The sequence below is a fragment of the Aptenodytes patagonicus genome, chromosome Z, assembly GCF_965638725.1.
Source record: "Aptenodytes patagonicus chromosome Z, bAptPat1.pri.cur, whole genome shotgun sequence".
NCBI classification, from domain to species: Eukaryota; Metazoa; Chordata; class Aves; order Sphenisciformes; family Spheniscidae; genus Aptenodytes; species Aptenodytes patagonicus.
Window position 1 is genome coordinate 46,009,265 of NC_134982.1, and position 19,843 is coordinate 46,029,107.

General features: G+C 40.0%; 1 protein-coding gene across 2 annotated transcripts in view; it reads left to right on the plus strand.

Annotated features, from left to right (window-relative positions):
• Positions 1–12,465, plus strand: part of NTRK2 (neurotrophic receptor tyrosine kinase 2) — a 204,989-nt gene extending 192,524 nt beyond the window's left edge. For both annotated transcript variants that reach the window (XM_076362357.1, XM_076362358.1), the window contains 2 exons: positions 10,355–10,513; positions 11,368–12,465. In XM_076362357.1, the coding sequence (XP_076218472.1) occupies positions 10,355–10,513; positions 11,368–11,553 (345 nt within the window). In that variant the 3' untranslated portion in view covers positions 11,554–12,465. The remainder of the gene's footprint in view (positions 1–10,354; positions 10,514–11,367) is intronic.
• Positions 12,466–19,843: the final 7,378 nt, after the last annotated feature.

Sequence of the window (19,843 nt, forward strand, 5' to 3'; positions counted from 1 at the left end):
TGCACTTTTAACAATGGAGATCTCAAAAAACTAAATGACTGTCCTAACTACTTTGGTGTAAAATTGCAGCCTGTTTTTAAAAAAACATGTGGCATCTAACCTTTGAGCTCTCAGTTTTACTGCAGATCCTACTTTTATTTGAGCAGTGAAACTAAAATTACATTTATGCATTGATTTTGAATTAGTTATAGTATTACAGCAGTGCAGCAAGCAGAGGACTCCATGTTTAATAGGATTCGTATTCATCCAGAAAGGAAGGTGAGCATGCATGAGGAAGGAACCACCCTCAGTGCTGCATGGTTACAGTAAGGATTAGCTTCATCCTAGGAGGAGGTAGAAGATTTTCCAGAATGCTCCCTTGGGGCACTGCAAAATGTGTGAGGGAAAAGCAGGGAGAGTAGGTGTAGTTGTGGGTTTCTTTCCCACCCACATCTTCTCCTTTGTCAGCACACCACTAGCATTTGATGAAGGATGTGAGGAGTACGTTGCACAATCCGTGGTCTGGTGTGGAAATCTATGCGTGTTAAATCTTCAGAGAGCCCCTACCTGAAATGCAGCAATGCTGATGCAGAGTTCTAAATCCTTTCAAAGATTGCTGTGATCTTCCTCTGTTCCCCAGGATCGCCTAGTAATGAGCAAGTTCAACAGGCTTTATGTCAGAAAGCCAAACCTCCACTCTGATGACATTCCATCAGGGAATGGATCCACCCAGGGAAATTTTAGGGGGCATTTCTTACTAGACTGACACCTTCTGTGAATTCTTGCATGTCAGGAGATTATCTGGCCTTGTTTTAGAGGCAGAAGGAAAGATCCTTCAGCATTCACAGGCAGAATTTATAGCTCAGTGTTGGTGTTAAACAAATGCAGTCATGTGAATTCCAAGAGCCATTGTATACACAACGCAGTATAATGTTTCCCAAATGGAAAATGACAGTGCTGAGGTTAGAGACAGGCACTGAAAAGAATTAAGAAAAAAAACCCAAACCAAATACAAAACCAAACCCCAAATCTGTGGTTCCAAGCTCTCTGCTGGTGTAAATTCTCTCTTTACACCAGTGTAGAAATTCAGCCAAGGGCTATAAAATTATTTCAGCACTGCTTGGGCTACACTTTGGCTCTTGTGTCCAAGAACAATATTTTAAGCATGGCTTGAGGAATAATTCAACATATGAATTTGATAAGAACAATTTAGAATTTTGCAAGCTCCATAGGAATGAGTAATTTTTTTTTTTTTTTTTTTTTTTGGTAACAGCAGTTACTGGTATTTTTAATAACCATATTGCGTGTTGTTTGATGGATGCCTCATTTCAGAGCAAATGCCTGTTTAACTCATAGAATGATGTCATGGTACAAGTGAGGAGACAAAAACTAGAGTTCATGGAAGGAAAACAACAGAGAATTTTTTCTGTTCTATTTTACTGAAACTTTTCTCTTGTGTTTTCCAGTTTATGTAAATAAATTATGGCCCAGAGAAAGTGAGAAGCAGAAAACATCATCAAGACTGCAGAAAAGAAGGAAAATGAGCACAAGGATCTTGCCATTGCCTTGTTTATTAGCATCTGGCTGAGGACCAGTATAATTTAGCCTCTTTCAGGTCCCTGCCAATGTGGCTGTCTATCTGCATAGACTTAGATTAGCCTGTTGACACTATGAGTGTAGACATTCCCAGTGCGGGCACTGAAGACGGATGAGGATTGTGGCTGTGATCATACTTCTCCCTTGCTCTTTAGGCAAGTAGAGATAGGTCTTCATAGAAAAAAGCAATTGCTAATTCTCTGAAATAGTACGATTATTGGTCCTCCTTTTAATTCATAAATCCTTGCTCCGCCTTCTTGATGCTTCTGGCTGGAGAGAGTACATCTCTGAACTCTGTTTGGGCAGTCAGTAGTTGACAGATTTGATCTGACATGACTTGCCCAGCATTATACAGGTAGTCTGTGAACAAGCCAAAGTAGCTGACATAAAATGGTTGACTTCTTTCCCTTTTGCACTGGTGGTTCAAAACAACCTCTTTCACTTGTGGGAAAGATGTGGGAACTCAGTAAGTTTGCCCATATTCTTAGGATTTGTGAAACTAAAGACTCTGCTCATTTTGTTGCTTCACATATGTGTGGGCAGTTTGTTAATCTTGGTATTGTAAGCCATGTGATAAATTAACCACCCAGGGAAAGGGGGAGAGGCTATCTAACAAAATTCAAAGAACTGGAACATCTGAGACATTTCAGCTAAAATTTGTGGTGCTCCGATGCAGTGTACATTATAGAAACACTTTTGTGACACACAAGGGAGAAGTAAAGCTACAAACCGAACTCTGTTGCTCCCCTCTTCTCCTGTGATGTAATTTGACATGACCTATAAGAGCCAGACATGCTACATTAAGCTACAGTAAATTTGAGAAAAATGTGGTTTTCAGTAAAATAAATACGGGAAAAGGTTGTGATCTCTAGTACTTGAGAAATAGCTTTCAGACTTGACATCAGGAGTAGAGATTTCCTAGTGAACACAAACTGGCTTATGTGGTATGATACTTGGCTTTCAGAGTCTGCCCTCGAGTAACTGCTACTTGTTGATATTGACTGTGCAGTTCAGCTAGCATCTCATCATGTTACATCTCAAATCCCCTATTTAAAAAAGCAAACAGAAGTTAGGATTTCAACTATGGTACAGACTTCTAGAGGCCAGTTTTCCAATGCACATTAAAGGTTATTTTTAAAACCTCCTTGGCCCTGGTAGCCCAGACTACTTGGGATTAGTATAAAAGTAGAATTTGATATTTTGTAAACTGCTTGCTTTGAAAATCAGTAGCTGTAGTTCATTAATATTGCATTGCAAAATTGTTTTGCTGTTGACTTGGGCATATTAGATGATCATCCCAGAGCCTGTGAGGATTTTAACATGAGTTGTTCCAGCTGCTTGTCTGCTGGTACCTGATACCTCTCTTCATCCACTGGTATAACCAGCAGACACTCGGGTGTGGAAATAGTGGTAGGGTACAAGTGATGTAGTGGCAACTTTTTGTGAAGCAAAACACAGGACTTCACGTGAGCTCAGTATTCTGAGTTGCAAGTCATGCCGCTGGAGTGATCAGTAACTGTACGCTATGGCATAACTTGATATGGCAAATTAGGAGAATACAAGATGTTTTAGAAAGGAGAGGTCATCTGGTTCAACATGCCAAGTCTTCTCTGGCTTACAGTAATGCCATCTCCCTGCTTTTTCACCAAGGTCCTGAATTCCCATCTTCAGATCTAGATGTCCACTGAATTAATTGAAATATACTGTTCAAGTTGTCTTTCCTTTCAATTTACCACAGTATACCTCCCTTTCTTTTCACTTAGATTATGATTTATTGTTTAATACTAGAAATTTTTCTCATTTTAAAGTAAAGAAATGATATCTTAAAGGAATAGACTTCTTTTTTTCTTTCATACACACTTCATCCTGGGACACCAAAGAGCTGTAAATTCATTACTTTTCAGTGCTGCAGATTTCTACTCAGTTAACTTTCCTTCTGTCCCTCTGATAGGGGACATTTCTTTTAATCAGAGATGTGAATCATGTCACCTTCTTCATAGCACTCATCTGATCTTACCTCCAGGGCATTTCATCTTCATTTCTTGGAAGAGTAAGTGCTCTGTAATGCAGTAACTACTACAGTTTATTAATTATCCTGTGTATTTGGCTGACCCAATATGATACTGTGTTGTATAAAACTCAACAATAGATACAGTTTCTATATCCTTTCAACTTAGCATCTGAAAAGGTCTTTGGAAGATGCTGAATTGTAAGATACATTAGGTCACTCACATATTCTAGTTCCATGTGGTATCCTCTCCTTCATTCCACACTTTGGCAGAATCATTTCTAGCCCTCAATAAGCATTGCTGAGAGCAACTGCATATTGCAATGTGTGGCCCATCTACGTAAGAACATAGGAATAGCTTCTCCAAAGGCCCCTCTAGTCCAGGATCCTGTCACTGTGAGTAACCAGTGCCTGTGGAATAGTAGGAAAACAGGTTAAACATATATTAATATTTCCCTCATGTACTCTCTTGGCCTCCAGCACTCTGCAGCTCAGGCGCTTCCTGGGCCAGAGATGGTATCTTTGTGTTTGATAGCCCTTGTCAGATTAAAACACCTCCATGAGTGTGTTTAATCACTTTTTGATCCCAGGTAAGCCTTGGGGGTTGGCAGTATCTTGTGGCAATGAGTTCCACGAGCAACTGTACGTTATGTGACGGGGTGTCTCTTTTTGTTTGTTATGAACCTGCCATTTACAAATTTCATTTGTTGTCTTCTGGTTCTTGTGTTACGTGAAACTCTGAGTAATTGATCTTTTTTCATCATCTCCATACTGCTCATGGCTTCATGGAGACTAATGAGAAGAATTTTATCTCCAGCAACACAAAGTTGACACACAATATTGAACTGATGTTGCACAACTGAAGAGATAATTTACAGTCTAATAAATGTTGTTCTAGACATTGTTTAAGTTTTCTGACAAGACCCTGGTAGAATTAATTAAGAACTTTAGACATAAGCCCCTTTTGAATAGACATGAACTAAAGCAGGGTTAAAAGTGAAAATGAAAGGACACATCTTTAGCTATTGGCTAATAATCTGCCTTATTTCATAATTCAGTAACCTCGTGCTGGAGTGGTATGGCTTGTTATGACTGTGAAAATAATATATTGCTTTTCTGCAAGTGGACATGGCAGGACTGATGATACTTTAAGAGGAGACATTGACTTTGTGTGCAAGGCCAGGGCATGGAAGAAATGAAAATAACAATTATTGATTTTTTCTTGCGCTGAGAGAAACATTTGCCAGCATTTTATGAGGGGGAAAGAGCAGATGTTCACCAAGAGCGGAGAGGTTTTCAGTTTTAGCAATAAGACATGATAATTTTTGCAGAGAAAATTTCTTTGCGGTTATATCATCCTGAGAGGGGGAAACAAGTCAGGAGACCAAAACATAAATAGCGAAACTACCCTGAAACGCTGTAATCCTGCAAGTATATAGGATGCTTTTTTAGGAGGGGGTGAACAAATGAATCAAAAGGTATAGCTTCGTTCCGGTGTGACAAACTAAGATCCAGTTGCATTAAAGAGACTGAGTGTACGCTTGTCACATGACAGTTAATTTAAGCATATGCTGAACTCTGTTGCTGCTTTCAAGACTATCACCCTGAATTACAAAAGGTCTGAGATCAGCAGGGCCCTGGAGAGATGCAGCAGTCAAGCCAGACAGGGCATTGGGCAGGATCAGGGCTGAAACCCATGAGTTAGTCATTCAGGTTCATTGGGCTCACAAAGTAAAAAAATTACTTTTATCCTGTTGGCAGAAAAAGCATCACTAGTCTTTAGAGAATATACAAAGCGTGTGACATGTTACTGCAATGTCACGCTGTGGGAATCGTGGGAACCTGGGAACGCGGAACATAAATGAGGAAGTCTGTTTTCCAAGGCTGTGCAATTGGTTGCTGTGCTTTTTACTGCATGAATTCAGAGTAATCAACTACTTAAAGCCAGAAATTGAAAAAAAATGGGGAAAGGGTTATGTAAGACAATGTCTGCATAAGCTGGGGATTGGATTTGACGTCCTCTCCAGGAGTGCTAGAGCCTCTCCAAATACGGCCACCAGCATTTAGCAGGAAGAGAGATTACTCCCTGTTCCAGCTAGTCCCTGTCATGTCCTTTGGTCAACCCCTGCAGCACCCTACAGCATGGCTCTGGAGCCCCAAAGCCCTCTGTCATACCCTCAGGACCACAGCCCCCAGTGCTGCTGTGGAAAGCCCAGGTTGCAGCTGGCATGCATTGCGAAAGCGTGGCCACTCCATTCAGCCCTCCCTCTTCATGGTACAAATGAGTAAGGCATGAACCTGGTTTGAATTGATTGAGTGGTCATCTTAGCAACATTATTTCTTCTGCCTTTCCCAGCCCGTGGCTTGTGTCTTACCTACAGAGGGCTCTTCTCTGTAGCAGTAATATTAATGTGCAAGAAAGCTGGGTTTACACTGGATGGATGGATGGATGGATGGATGGGTGCAGGCCTTTGGGCAACAAAAATCAACTGCCACAGAATTTTGTACTACAGGCCTGGTTTCCTTCTTAAAACTGAAATTTGTGCATTAGACAAGCCTCACCATTTCCTAATGCCTGTGAAGCAGGATACGGAACATATGAAGCCAGAAAGTGAACAAACTTTAGCAAACTCTAAAATTAGATGCCCTGCTTCAAGGCTAAGACATGGTGCTTCTACAGCAATCCTTGAAGCTTGACATTTGCAAATAGATGAAAACAATGTTCAAGGTTGGCTTATCTGGCACCTTTCGAAGTGCTAAATTCATTTAAAAGATGAGTGCTGAAAGTGGTGACAAGTGGAATGACATTGTATTGTTGAAAGTGCAACATTTCACACATGGGACAGTGTGGTGGTTTCCCCTTGGAAGTGCTTCTTTGGAGAACATCATAGTTCACTGATCTGGCATAGCAGTCTCCTCCCTGTGGATAGTTTGCACATTGCAGAAGCTAATTCACCAGGCTTTCTGGTTTAGATTCTAGCCCAATATTGCTAGTAAAAGCAACTAGTGAATGTAATACAAGGCTATGGCTGGGCCAGGGAGCTTTCATAAACTGGCATTTGGAAGCAAGTACTTAAGTCCCAGAAAGGATCTGTAGAAGTGCAATTCTAAATAAAAATGAGCCATCATAATGCAGCTGCTTTCAGGTAAGCATCAGGAAAAAAATACCCTAATTTGTAGCCATAAAATGGTCATTTTTTGCAGCATTTTTACAGCTACAGTATGGATTTTAAAGTGATAGCATCTTAAGTTAAAACTGTAATGCTTTTAAACCTGTCATAACCTTAGCTAGACTGAATATAAAGATGTTATTTACCTGCAACTGTAGTCTGCTTAGCACACAACCATTTTAAAATTACGTGTATCAAGCAGCACTGCAGTTACAGTGCGTAGCAGGGACTTTATCCTGCAGAATGCTGATGATATCTGAGAGCTGTGCAATACTTGCATTTCTTATTAAAGCATACACAGAAGGCATCCCTTTGAAGCACTCAGCACCTTTAAAGTTTGGTCAGTGTAGACATGTTTTCCTTCATTGATCCTTCTTGGAAAACACCCCTTATCCTTGCTGAGAGTTTGGCAACAATGGGAAAAAGGCACTCCACATCTCTTCACTGCTAGTATGGCACAACTGTGGGTGCTTGGACTCAACAGTCCAATAAAGATCGAAAGAAGCTCACAACTGTCTGGCAGTTTGTTTCAGGCATCCTGTGAACAGTGGTGTCAAGTCCTGGGCTTCAGTTCAAAAAAGCTCTGAAGCATGTGCTTCCTTTTAAGCACATACCTAACACAGCCCTTAATGCTTTTCAGAGCTGAGTGAGGATTGACTCAGTAACCACCAATCATTAATAGAGAAGGAAATGTGCATTTAGAAAAAGTGCCTTTGGCCAGGCCCTGACCTGTGGTTTTGATGTGGCTGAACTGAAATCTGAGTTGAAACTGAAGGTGCTCTTGGACCACGGATAGATGCTCAGCCTGCCACAGGTGATGCTCAGTGTTGCACAGATACCCTGTCTTTATTGCAATGCCATCTGGCAAGAAGAGCACTTATAATACTTTTATTGATACTTTGCAAGGCAGGAAATACTATCTTCACAAAGATGCTGAGGTGTTGGAAGTAACTTTGCCTAAAATGATTGATATTGGCAATGATAGAGGTGGAGAGACCTCGGGACTTCTCAGTCCTGGACAAGTACTCTGCCCAGTGAAGTCTTCTGCCTTCAGGGACAGAAATGGACACAGCTCCAGGCAAGATGGTGTGGGAAGAACACCAAAGAGCCCTGCGGGTCATGCTTATCTGTAAATCAAATTCTTGGTGTCAATACTGATGAGTCAGTCTTGGTATGACTGCAAAGGGAGGCAGCTGGGTTCATCGCAGAGCCATCATTTGGTGGCAATTTATCGTCATCACTCTAAAGATGTGTCTGTCATTCATTTTACTGAATGACATTGGAAACTCAGCATAAAGTCCTACCACAAATACACTATGGTTCTGTAGCAAGGAACCATGGGAAAAGAAGATTTGGAGAGTGGGGGGTTTTTAATGCTTTTTCAAAATCTCTTGATGTAAGATGTGACAAATAAGAAAAAATAGACACATTTTATTTTTTATAGCTTTCATTTATTTTTAAGAAATGAGTCAAAGAAATTGCTGAAAAGAACCAGTAGCAGAGGCTATATGATGAGCAGATCTAAGAGACATTTTAATATTTGATGGGACCAAAAGCTTCTCATCACTACCCATCTTTTAATGGCACTTGCCCTTTGTCTGGGTGTATGAGGCTGCATGTTTCTAAGGGACTAACTTTTCTGACTTTCTAATGAAATACCTCTCAAGATGGGGATAAAAGTGGTGGTTTGGAGCTGTTTGGTTGCTATGTCAGTTTAGGTTATGATAGGTGGGAAACTGAAGCTTTGTTTGCATCTCAGCATGTTCATGTGTTACTTCAGACTCTCCACATTATCGAGTGACTTCTTGGTCAAAGATGATTAAAAATACTGGTGCACAGAGCCTTACAGCCAGTCTGCTTGACAGAGGGGTAATCTGTAACACAGAGATGAATGGGCTGAATTGAGCAAAGCACTTAAAAATGTGTATCCATTCTCTGTCAATGGAGTGCTCATACGTATGTTTTCAAGTTAGGTGGAAAGCCGCAGGAATTGGGTCCCCTTTTGAATGGCTCTGAAACTTGTGCACAGCAACCTGCATTGAGTCAGAAGCAAATCTGCAATGTAGCCAGGAACTGAAGTCAGGAGCCCTGCCTTTCATTCGGCATCCCAACAGAAAATACTCCTCCATCGCTCACATGACATCTCATATAGGGGGAGGAGAAGAAGAGCCTAGTAATAGACCAAGTCTATGAAAGTTTTAGCATGACTTTCTGTTTTTATGGAGTCAGTAGCAAGAGTTGACTTGTGGCGATGCACAGAACAGGATTGAGCTCTCAGAGCTGTAGCTGTGTTTTTGGTATGCTGCGCTAATGCTGAATTACTGACAAATAGCTGGAAATGGGTGTTCTGTGTGATTTAGAAATAATGTGAATCCTGACTGAACTTCTATTGGGTTTTCCTTCCATTTGCTGTTTCAACATGAGAACAAGGAGGGCATTATTTATAACAAATGTAAAGTCCCACAAGGAGAAATGATATTTTGAGTTGACAGACTCTTGAAAGTGCAAATGTAGTTTCATAACTAAATACATTTTCAGACAGGAAAATGAGAGTTAATCAAAAGTTAGATGTCCTTGAAAAAGCTTTCCTTTTTTTTTTTAACTTCCTTAAATAGTCACAGCTGTCTTGATGCAAAAGTAATCATAATATCTATATATCTATATCACAGTATCTCAGCAGTTACACTATTTTAAAAGCACTTGAGTGGATTTCTTTATTGATGTGATCCAGTCAGAATGGGACATATCAGGAACAATAAATTGTTTAGAAACTCGAAATAAGAGATTTTTTTGAAATTTAAATTAAGGTTAGGAAACCTAATTTTAAGGAAGTATAGCATTCTGGGGAAAATGAAAAATGTTCTAAGAGACTTTCAGAAAGGCATTCATTCAGTGAAAGATCCCATTCAACATGAGTTGATTTGGGATAGAAGTCCATGTCTTACGAGTTCTTTATTATCAAGGGAATATATCAAAAGGACTGAATTTTTTTTTAAAGCTGTGTAGGACTGGGTAGTTAATGTGCAACAAAATAATTTGATGCATTAACTTTGGAAAATATTAACAGAAAATAGCATTGCTTTAATTCACTCAAAATCAGGATATTAAACCATACAGATCCCGATGCTACCGTGTCATGCAGTCAGACCACTGTGTCTTCATGGATTTCAGTTGATGTCACTGAGTTTCTAGGAGAATCATCAGTGCAGATTTCATTTCATGAATCTTTTTTAGTTTCCTGAGTGTTAAAATGGAGAGTAAAACTGGCCTAATTTAAAGTGGGTTGGTAGGCTAAGTTAATTAATAATTTTATAAAGCTTCCTGTTCCTTGGGTACGGTGTGCCAAGTAAATGTTAAAGATGAGTTTGCACTTCAGAAACAATGTCTTTGGAGATTCTGTTGAGAAACCTTCATGGTAGTGATTGTTTTTGGGGAGAGAGGAGTTTGGGCCTTGAATCCCTAGTTCTTAAAAGCTCCTCAAAGTGAATGGTATCAGATGGGGAAAAAAGAAACCATGGTTTCTCCTTATTTAATGTCTTGATACTCTCCCTTGTCAGGGTCTGGAGGAATTGTTTCTGACTCTTTCATTTGTTTTTATCAGGTTGGGGGTCACACCATGCTGCCCATTCGTTGGATGCCTCCAGAGAGTATCATGTACAGGAAGTTCACCACAGAAAGCGATGTCTGGAGCCTGGGGGTTGTATTATGGGAAATCTTTACCTATGGCAAACAGCCATGGTATCAGCTTTCAAACAACGAGGTGTGTGTAATACATTCTCAAACTGCATTGGGAAGGCTGGCACGTTAACTGTTGGTGTAGCTTCTTTGGAGAAGGGACAGCAACAAATTTATTTAGTAAAGGAAAACCCCCTGATATCAGGTATTTATGGTATTGTCATGAACTTTGTGGTTGAATTTCTTCCTTTTTACACTTTTCTTCTCAGGGTGCATGGAAGTTGTCCAAGCGCAACTATACCAGTTTGAATTTAGCTTTTTTCTTTGGATAGGATAGAATCTGCTCTGGGTATTGAGAAAGACCATGAGGCAATGAAAAGGAGCTTAGCTATCTCCTGAACAGGCTTTGGGTGACTTCAATTCCATATCATATATGTCATTGTTGCAGAGTGGTTGTCCAAAACCATTCTTGAAAAGATTGAAAATCTGGAGATCTCTTGGCAGCACAAGTAACCCCTTTCCAGAGACTAGCCACAGTGATACTCATAAGTTTAAGGGAGGAGAGAGGGAGAAGCACTGATGCTCTGTGTGAGCAGGGTGAAAACAGCCTCCTTCTGAGATGAGGTGAGGTGGATAGATGTGTAGAGAGAGGAGGTATGGGATTACTTCCTGGCTATCATTCCCTCATGAGTGGAAGGGGCAACGTGGGTGAACTTGACATTAGTGAAGTTGTTGCTCCTTGACAACTTACACTACAGTTATTTTTCCAGATCGCATCCCACTGTTCATGCACATACCGAGAAACACAGCCCTTGGCAGAGTTGGCTGGGTGACTGCCACCAGTAAGGCTGCTGTGGCAATTAGCAGTTAACTCTTCCATGGATGACCCCCACGTAGTTGGCACAGCTGTGCTGATCCTTTCCTTGTGATTTCTCGTAGGTGATTGAGTGCATCACTCAGGGCCGAGTCCTGCAGCGACCTCGCACATGCCCCAAGGAAGTATATGACTTGATGCTGGGCTGTTGGCAACGGGAGCCTCACATGAGGCTCAACATCAAAGAAATCCATTCCCTCCTCCAGAACTTGGCCAAGGCATCTCCAGTCTACTTGGATATTTTAGGCTAAAGTCTCCTAGCATTTCTTCTTATGGGCTGCGGGAATGAATGTGTTCAACTGCCGCTGAACTCCATTAAAATGTGTTCTTAACTTTGACAGTACTAATGACAAAGTTGCGGAGAAGCTTTCAAAGGGCAAGCAATGTGCACTTCTCCATCTGTAGACACAGTATTGACTTTTTAGACATTACTGAGACGTATTTCTTCTCTCTCTCTCTCTCTTTCAGTTTCTATCATTTTTTTCTTCTCTCCTGTCTTTCTAATCAATTTGGCTTCTGCATTATTGTAACTCTGCATAGACAAAGGCCTTAAAAACCTGATCTGTTATATCAGCAGACTCTTCAGTTTGCCCACCACAACTAACAATGCCTTGTTGTATTCATGCCTTTGATGTGGATGAAAAAAAGGGAAAAATATATTTGACTTGAACTTTGTGATTTCTGCTGTACAGCTACTGGAGTTTCTATGGATTCACCTCAATTTTTTTGCTTCGGCATGTGGGTGGAAAAAGAAGACTGGTGTTCTCTACATGAAGCATGTTCCTTGCGGAGATGAAGCCAGATGGAAAGAAGACAGTCTTGTGTGATACACTATCTGGAGGAACTAGGGGATCAGATGGCACCCAACCCCACAAAAAAACACTGAAATTATTTGATGGAAGGCAAGAGGGGGTTTAGCACTTTCCCTGAAGAGTCTTTCTGAGGACTATAGGGATTGTTCAAGGAGGTGCTTTGCCAGCACCTTTCATTGCCAGATACAAGTAAAAGGGAAAAAGGTGCTGCCTGCACTGCACACAATTACGTTACAACGTGATAAACTAAACACATGCCCTTATTTTGTCTTCTGGTAGGCTATTGTCATGCCACTCGTATAAAAATGTTCTCCAGCTGGTCTTTTTTAATAAAGGCTGAAGCTAGGCTTATTAATGTACAGTATTAATTTCAGGATCACATGTTGAAACTAAGGATTTTGATAAGATAGGACAAGCTATAGATGCTGGGGCAGGTGTACCTTATACTGTGCTTGTCCAGCAGCATATTCTTTCCTTCCTCAATCCTTTTTTTTTAACCGTGCAAGCAAAACTGTGCATGGTCTTTGTCGATTAATGCCCTTTGTGCAGAAACTATCACTCATGTTGTAGTACACCCTAGTAGGCATAGTGAACTCATAACGATATAACTTATATTTCCTTAGAAGGGGCTAATGGAGGACATTAGCCATGTTAAAATGCCTTTACAATGTTACAGATACAATAGGCTGATATAACATGAATAATCTAAACCATGGAGATCACTGGCTATGTTTGAGCATGGCAGGGGATAGAGATCTCTAGAGAAAACAAATTACTCTGAGGTTATGGCTTACTATTCAGAGTGCAAAGACCCTGAGCTCAGCACCATGTTTGTATTGGTACTAGTGCTGTCATTACCAACATCGAGTCTTTCTTAAATAATTTATTTTTAGTTGGATTGGCATTGTATGTGTACAACATTTGCATGGCCACTGTGTTGATGACAGCTGCATAGGCATACCTGTTATTTTTCAAACCAGAAGTTGACAATTTCAAATTTAGAGTTAGGATTATTTTTAATATGAATTCTTACAAATGAAAACCTACCTTACCTGTTCCTCAAGACTTTTGCCTCCCTCTGTGAGGGGGCGTTACTGCAAAAAAGTGATCTTTCTTTTGGTTTTCTCTTTTTGTTATTTCTTATTGATATGAGCCAGATCAAAATAGTCCTTCATCTTTGTGTTGGGGATATTTTATTTAATAAATTAAGCATTTTATTTTTGTAAGTGTTCCCATAGCACATTTAATATATAATTTGCTTGCATATATTATTTATTGAGGCACTTTAGGTTTTTCCTTCAGAAGCTTTTAGAGCTAGCTCATAAAGATTCTGAACATTTTCAAAAGAAAACAGTTCACTGGACACTGATGAAGTATTACCCTTCTCAATGTCATTGAAAAGGCAGCATTACAAATAAACATGATAGTGTAACTATAAAGCCATACTCAGTATTTCTTTAATAAACTAGATGTTATTTCTTAACCGCTACTGAACTGGAAACACACAAAAAGCCAGAGGAAGATTCCTACAAAATGGGCCTTAAGATTTTATCTAGACTGTCTTGGAAGTTCACACAGAAAGCTAGATAAAGACTGAGCATCCAGCAAAACCCATTCTCTTGAGAATCTGAATGTTGTGTTTTAAAGGAATTTGAAATTGATTTTCAAAATAACAGTGGTGGAAAAGAAAGGTGTCAGAGTCCACTCCTACTGTGCAGTGGGAGGAGGCTGCAGGTGGTGGAGGGGGGTGCTAAGTTTCTACCTGCTGTAGTCTGTCTTAGTTTCTTATGAGCTGAAGAAAAAGGCATCTGAGATGCTTCTTCTATTGGAAAGCAGGCTCCAGCCTGAAAGCAAACAGGTGGGTTTTGCAAGCACTGAAAGAATGTATACCAAAAATAACCACAAAACCCTGAAAATGTACTTAGTGGCATCTTCTTTTTGATTTACTAGTGAGACTATTAGAGTCATTTCAGAGAATAAATAGCGTTACAATGCATTGTGCAATAACATAGCAGTATGTTAAACTTCTAAAGGACCAAATGTTCTACAGAGCCACCGGTATGGATAACCTTGACCTATATCATTAATGTTCTTGATAGTGCATAAAATGTATAATCACAGTAGAAAAGCTATAAACTGTAGCTATACATAGTTTGCATTTGTTCATGAAAAGGTGGGTAAGTGTAGCAGAATGAGCAGAGAAGAGGAAGAAATATGTTAAAATCACAATGAAGGGTGAGTATATGTGCATATTCATCATGCCTGCACTGTCAGCTAAATCGTGTACACTGAGTAACTATGACAATCAGGCTCATTTAAAAAGTCTTTCTGGACTGTGCTATGAACTGATCATATATATAATATATATTATATATGTGTGTTTGCATATGGCATATATTTATACACACACATAGCATATACATGTATGCCTATGTCTGTTGTATTTTATTTATATATGTGCAGACATGCATGCACATTATGTATGGGCTGTGTGTATATGTATAAATTTACATACACCTACGTTATTACAAATGATGATTAGAGTGCTATTAATAAATTGATAAAGTCTGCTGAGTAACCAAAATATTTTTTTTCTTTTGATATTTCTTTTTCTATGTTTGTAAGATTCAACTTTTTAACTGGTGTGCAGCAGAGGCAGTGCTAGAATGCCAGAGATATAACAACAAGCACTTTTCTTCCCCAGATGATTGCATAAAAACATTTCTTCCATTCCCATTCTCACTTGTTGATTTCTCACAATGAAATGAACAGCCAAGCTTCCAAGCTCAGAAAACAGAGTTTGTTTTACTGTCATTTCTGGGTTTGTGCTATTGTTTTATTGTCCTAGAATAACAGTGCAGCTCCATTAGCATTTTATACTCATCTGCAGTAACAAAATAATTCCAAGAACGAGCTGGACTATTCAGACTGCAACACGACTTGTAGGACAATGAGAATGCCAAAATTCAGCAGTAATAATAGCAGCATTCGCCACACTCTGTCCTTCACTCTCAATAGATCTGCAGAAATCAGAACTGGCCGTGAAGAACAGATACTTGTAAAGCAACAGCACCCCATGATGCATGATGGAGTGTCCCCTTTTTAAAAGGACTTCATTCATTTTGATTTGTAAAACATATATTGTCTACAGTTTAATAAGTAACTGCCTATTTTTTCTCTTTTTCTTTCTGTTTCGTCCTTTCTTGCTATTTCTTTATCGCTTTCTTTCCTTCTTTCTCTTTTCCATTCTTTCCTTTTCTCCTTCTTTCCTTCTTCTTTTCTCTTCCTTTCTTTGTTTCCCTCTCTTTCTCTCTGTACCCTTCCCCACCTTTCTGGGAGATTGTTTTTGTTGTGGTTGATGTAGACTTTTACAAAACACTTTAAAAAGAAATTAAATAGCCCAATAAAATGATTAGGTCACTGGATGACTAAGGTACAATGCATATGTGTTAGAACAAGTCTGTGTCTGGGTTGTTGCAGCCTGTTACTGAATTTCAAATACTGCTATAAAATGTGAGGGTGGGGAGTGGGGAGGGGCTGGGGAACAGATCGGGGTTTCTAATCAAAGATTAAGGTTTTGATAGCACAGGAAGTTGTATTTTCTTGTGAGGGCTGGGATGAACCACTGCTGCTTTGAATCAAGAGGTCCTTTAGAGCCTTAGTTAAAATACCTTTATTTGGGTGGGGTGGGGGTGTGTGCTACATTCATTACAAATATGAAGCAAAAAAAAAAAGTCTACATGTTGCAGGGAAAACACTGTGAATTTCACAATAGCAACCAAGTGACTATCTTGCCATCTTTTAAACGTACGTCTCAGGAGAAGAAATGGGAAATGATGGGTGTGTTATTTTTCCGTCTATGCATTCTAGACCAGGTCTGTGGGGGTTTTTTGTTTGCTTGTAGAAGGTTCTGAGTGATGACCTGCTGGTATTTTATAAACACTGAATACTTTGGGCAAGGATAATAGAAGCTGCTAGTAGTGAGGCCCTTTGATTGGAATATGTGTGAAAGTAAAAGATCAAATCAAATCTTTCCAGAGGCCTGTATCTTGCAGCTTATATGTATCTTTCTGTAACTTAAAGAAAAGCAGCTAAGAATGTTTTATATACAAGTAATTTAATTCAACATTGATGTTTAATTGAATCACCAATAGAGAGAGAATCAATTAATTATGAAATATTTGTCCCAGCCCTGCTCTCCACCTATACTTTATGTATATATATATTTCTAGATATCGCTCTCTTTGTCACTTAAGGTAAAGAGGAAGGTATCTACATATAAATATAAATCTCTATATTGTCACCGAACTGTGACCTGGTGTGTAGAGCTATCTTTCTCCTTTCTTTTTTCTTTTTCTTTTTTTTTAATGTGATGTCTCCGTGGAAATATTTAGTGGTTCTTGTTTTGCGGTTTGTTATAACAAATCATTGCTTTAAAACTTTCATTGCATCTTGGCTGATTTCAAAGTGATGCCTAGGTATCAGTGTTAAAAGTTTTGTTTGTGAATCATGTGACCAGCTTCTCTCAACATGACATGGAAAGTCTCTTGTATTACAGTGTATTTAATAAAAATGATGTCTTACAATAAACAATGTCATCCAAAAGAAAGGTAAAATGATTACTTTAAAAAACCTAAAAATTTCATGAAGTGTTGTGTGCTATTTTCTTGTTTGAATGCCTTTGTTTACCTCCATTCTTTTTGAAAAGGATGAAATTAAGGAACGGTTTGGAATGCTTACAAACATGACATATTTGCACTCTAAAACTCTGAATAAAAAATGGGTCGCTGAAGTCATAGTTGATGAAAGAGGAGACCCATAGTAATAAGGCAAAGGAGTATCCAATCTGAATGTGATGACAGACTCTTCTTTTATTCTTTGTTTCCAAATGAAGATCCTGTTTGAATGCTCGTTCATTTGGGGAGCTGGCTTAGAAAATATCTGTTTACCTTCTACCAGAAACAGGCCTTCAGATATTTTCTGGCTTTTTGCTAAAAGCGTCCCTCAAACCACAGCCCAGTTTGTTCTTTTTAACTGATGTCGGTCTAGAATGAATATATTGTGAACAAATACAGCATTAAATCCAAGTCCTTGAAGAACATAATTAAAATTCAGAATGCAGAGTGCTTAGACATCCAAAGGAGGGTTCAGCAACTTGATTAAAGATCCCTCCACAAGCTATTGATCTAAACCAAGCCCTTCAAAGTTAGAGTAAAACAGTATGAGAGCCGCTTTATGACTGCATCTGCTTCCCTCTGCCAAGAGACCTCTCTGAGATTAGACAAGCTGGCTACAAGCATTCAAAAGGTCCAAGGGAAATAATCCACTGAGAAGAAGCCTCAGAATAAAAGGATTTGTTGGCAGTTCATGTTCATCCAGTGACTTAGAACTGCCTTACCTGCTTTCATGGTAAAATCTAGATGCCTTCCAGACTCGGTGGGTTGTGTTGCCATCCTGAAATGAAACACCTCGCTGCAGACAACTGGTTGCGATGAAGTCTGTTTGGCAGCAGTGAGAGCTGCAGAAACTCCAGCGCTGATTCTGTGTAAGCATCACCCTGCAGTCCCAACAGCACAGGCACGACAGCCCGCACACCCTCCCCACCATTCCCTTTCCCCAGGGATTTTTATGTCCAAAGGCATGTAGCAGCAGCAGGGACTGGACATTGCCACTCCTAAGGGTCGCTCTCCGTCATGAGACTCAAGGCCAGATGAGCCAGCAGGGCCCACGGACAGCCTCAGCAGCGCACTTGGTATTTTTGCAGCATTGCTACAGGGCAGGTTGGTTGTTCCTCTCCTGTGCAGCCCAGCCCCCTCAAGACTACAGTTTGAGCTTCCTCCCCACAGCAGCCCTCCCGCCTACCCATGGTGTCCCATAGCTCCTTCCCAGCTCATCCCAGCCTTCCCAGATGGGGCCTTGGGCAGGCAGGAGGTGTTGATACATTGATACCCTTGCTCATCTCTGGTTGAGGGAGGAAGAGTTTTGTGTGTTTTCCTGTCCCTCCTACCTGGGCACATGTGGCCCCGCAGCGTGCACCATGTTACAGAGCAGAGGCTCACCTTAAAAGTAATGACGGGTGCCACTTTTACTGCCTTCTGTTCACTGCAACTGTAAGAGTACAGGTATTAGTTCAGGCTGCACAAGGGGCTTGCAGAAGAGCCTTTAATGAGGCTGACGAGCTTCCTGATGCTCCAAAACACGTCAGACTTGGTAGCTTGTTTAAGGTCCCTGGTTTCTGCCACAAGGTGCACAACCAGCCGAGCACCCTCCCGTTTCCTGCTCACCAACAGCCTTACACGGCTTCGCAGCAGCCAAAGACCCTGCTCGACCTGCACCTGCCTTCTGCATAAAATCCACAGAGAGTTGTGAAATACCTAACGGGCCAGAAGGGGATATGCAACACAAGTCCTGCACCTGCTTCTGCTAAGGCTCAACAAACTTCCACAATTGATTTCATGATGAAGAAGTCTTTGTGCTAAATGCTTCATATAACTGGAAAATCAATCATCTTGATCACTGTATTATTTTAAAAGTGATTCACAGTGCCTATTGATTACTCCCGTTAGTGTTTTTTAATGGCTATAATAATTTATTTTTAAATCGGTGAGAAAGTTTATGTTACAAAGAAGAATGATGGCCCTAGAAAGGACGAAAAAAAATCTTGGATGTCATTAGGACAGGTTCAGGCAGACTCTACTAAACCAGCTCACAGGTTAGCTTACAAAAGCAGCTTATTAATATTTATCTTAAACCACAGACAAGACTTCATGCAAGAAAGAAAAATATTTGAAGTAATCACCTGAAGAATCACCCAACTCATTTCTATCCTAAGAGCCCTGTGCTTTGACTTCTTGGGGATGGTTTGAGCTGTACAACATGCACAGGGTTCCTTCAGCAACTCCTACTTTTTGAGAGTTGAAGATTTTAGGACTTGGGTCTATTTCTATCAGTGATGCAATGAAGAATACTAATAAAAAAGACCATAAGCAGAACAAGAGAGGTGTGGAAAAACAATTGCTTTACTTTCTTGAGCTGATAGTCACATCACGCAAAAATATGTACTATCACAAATTATCACAATTTGAGCTAAAACTCAGCATAGACCAGGGATTAAGAAAGATTCTCAGAACAGAAGAGCTTGTGCTCTTTCTGGCTGGGGTCTGTATTAAATGGTATGCAAGGAAAGAGGAGATGGATGGGAAAAGATAAGATCAAACCCTTGTTTAAAATGTGATGTAAATATTAGATACGTAGTTTTGCTGTCCCAGTGTCTGACCTTAAAGACAAATAAAACAGACACTTGACAAATCATTTACACATATTTTGAGCACTTCTGGCACAGAAGATGTTTCTAGGCCTAGCAGTGCTTTGTTATTATACAATGACTGCTAATCTCATGGAAGGTCCAGGTCTGTCACTTTATTATCCTGATTTTTGCATATATTTTTTTTCTGAAACAGTTTGTTTAAATACATAAAAACTGATACTGCTGTTCAGTGTGTCACAGCATGGGCAGAGCTGGCTCCAGGGTTAATTAATCTGAGTTTGCCAGCTAGCCCAGTTAGAGATTGTTGGGAATGAGTAAGTAATTTATTGGTGATTAGCAGAGAATGGGAATATTGACACAGGTAACTCCCAGGGCAGGCTCCTGCTCTGGGTAACCCAAGTCCTTCTCTGGAAGGTTGGGGCTGCAACAGGAATGACAAGGCATTTAGCACCTTCTTGTTCA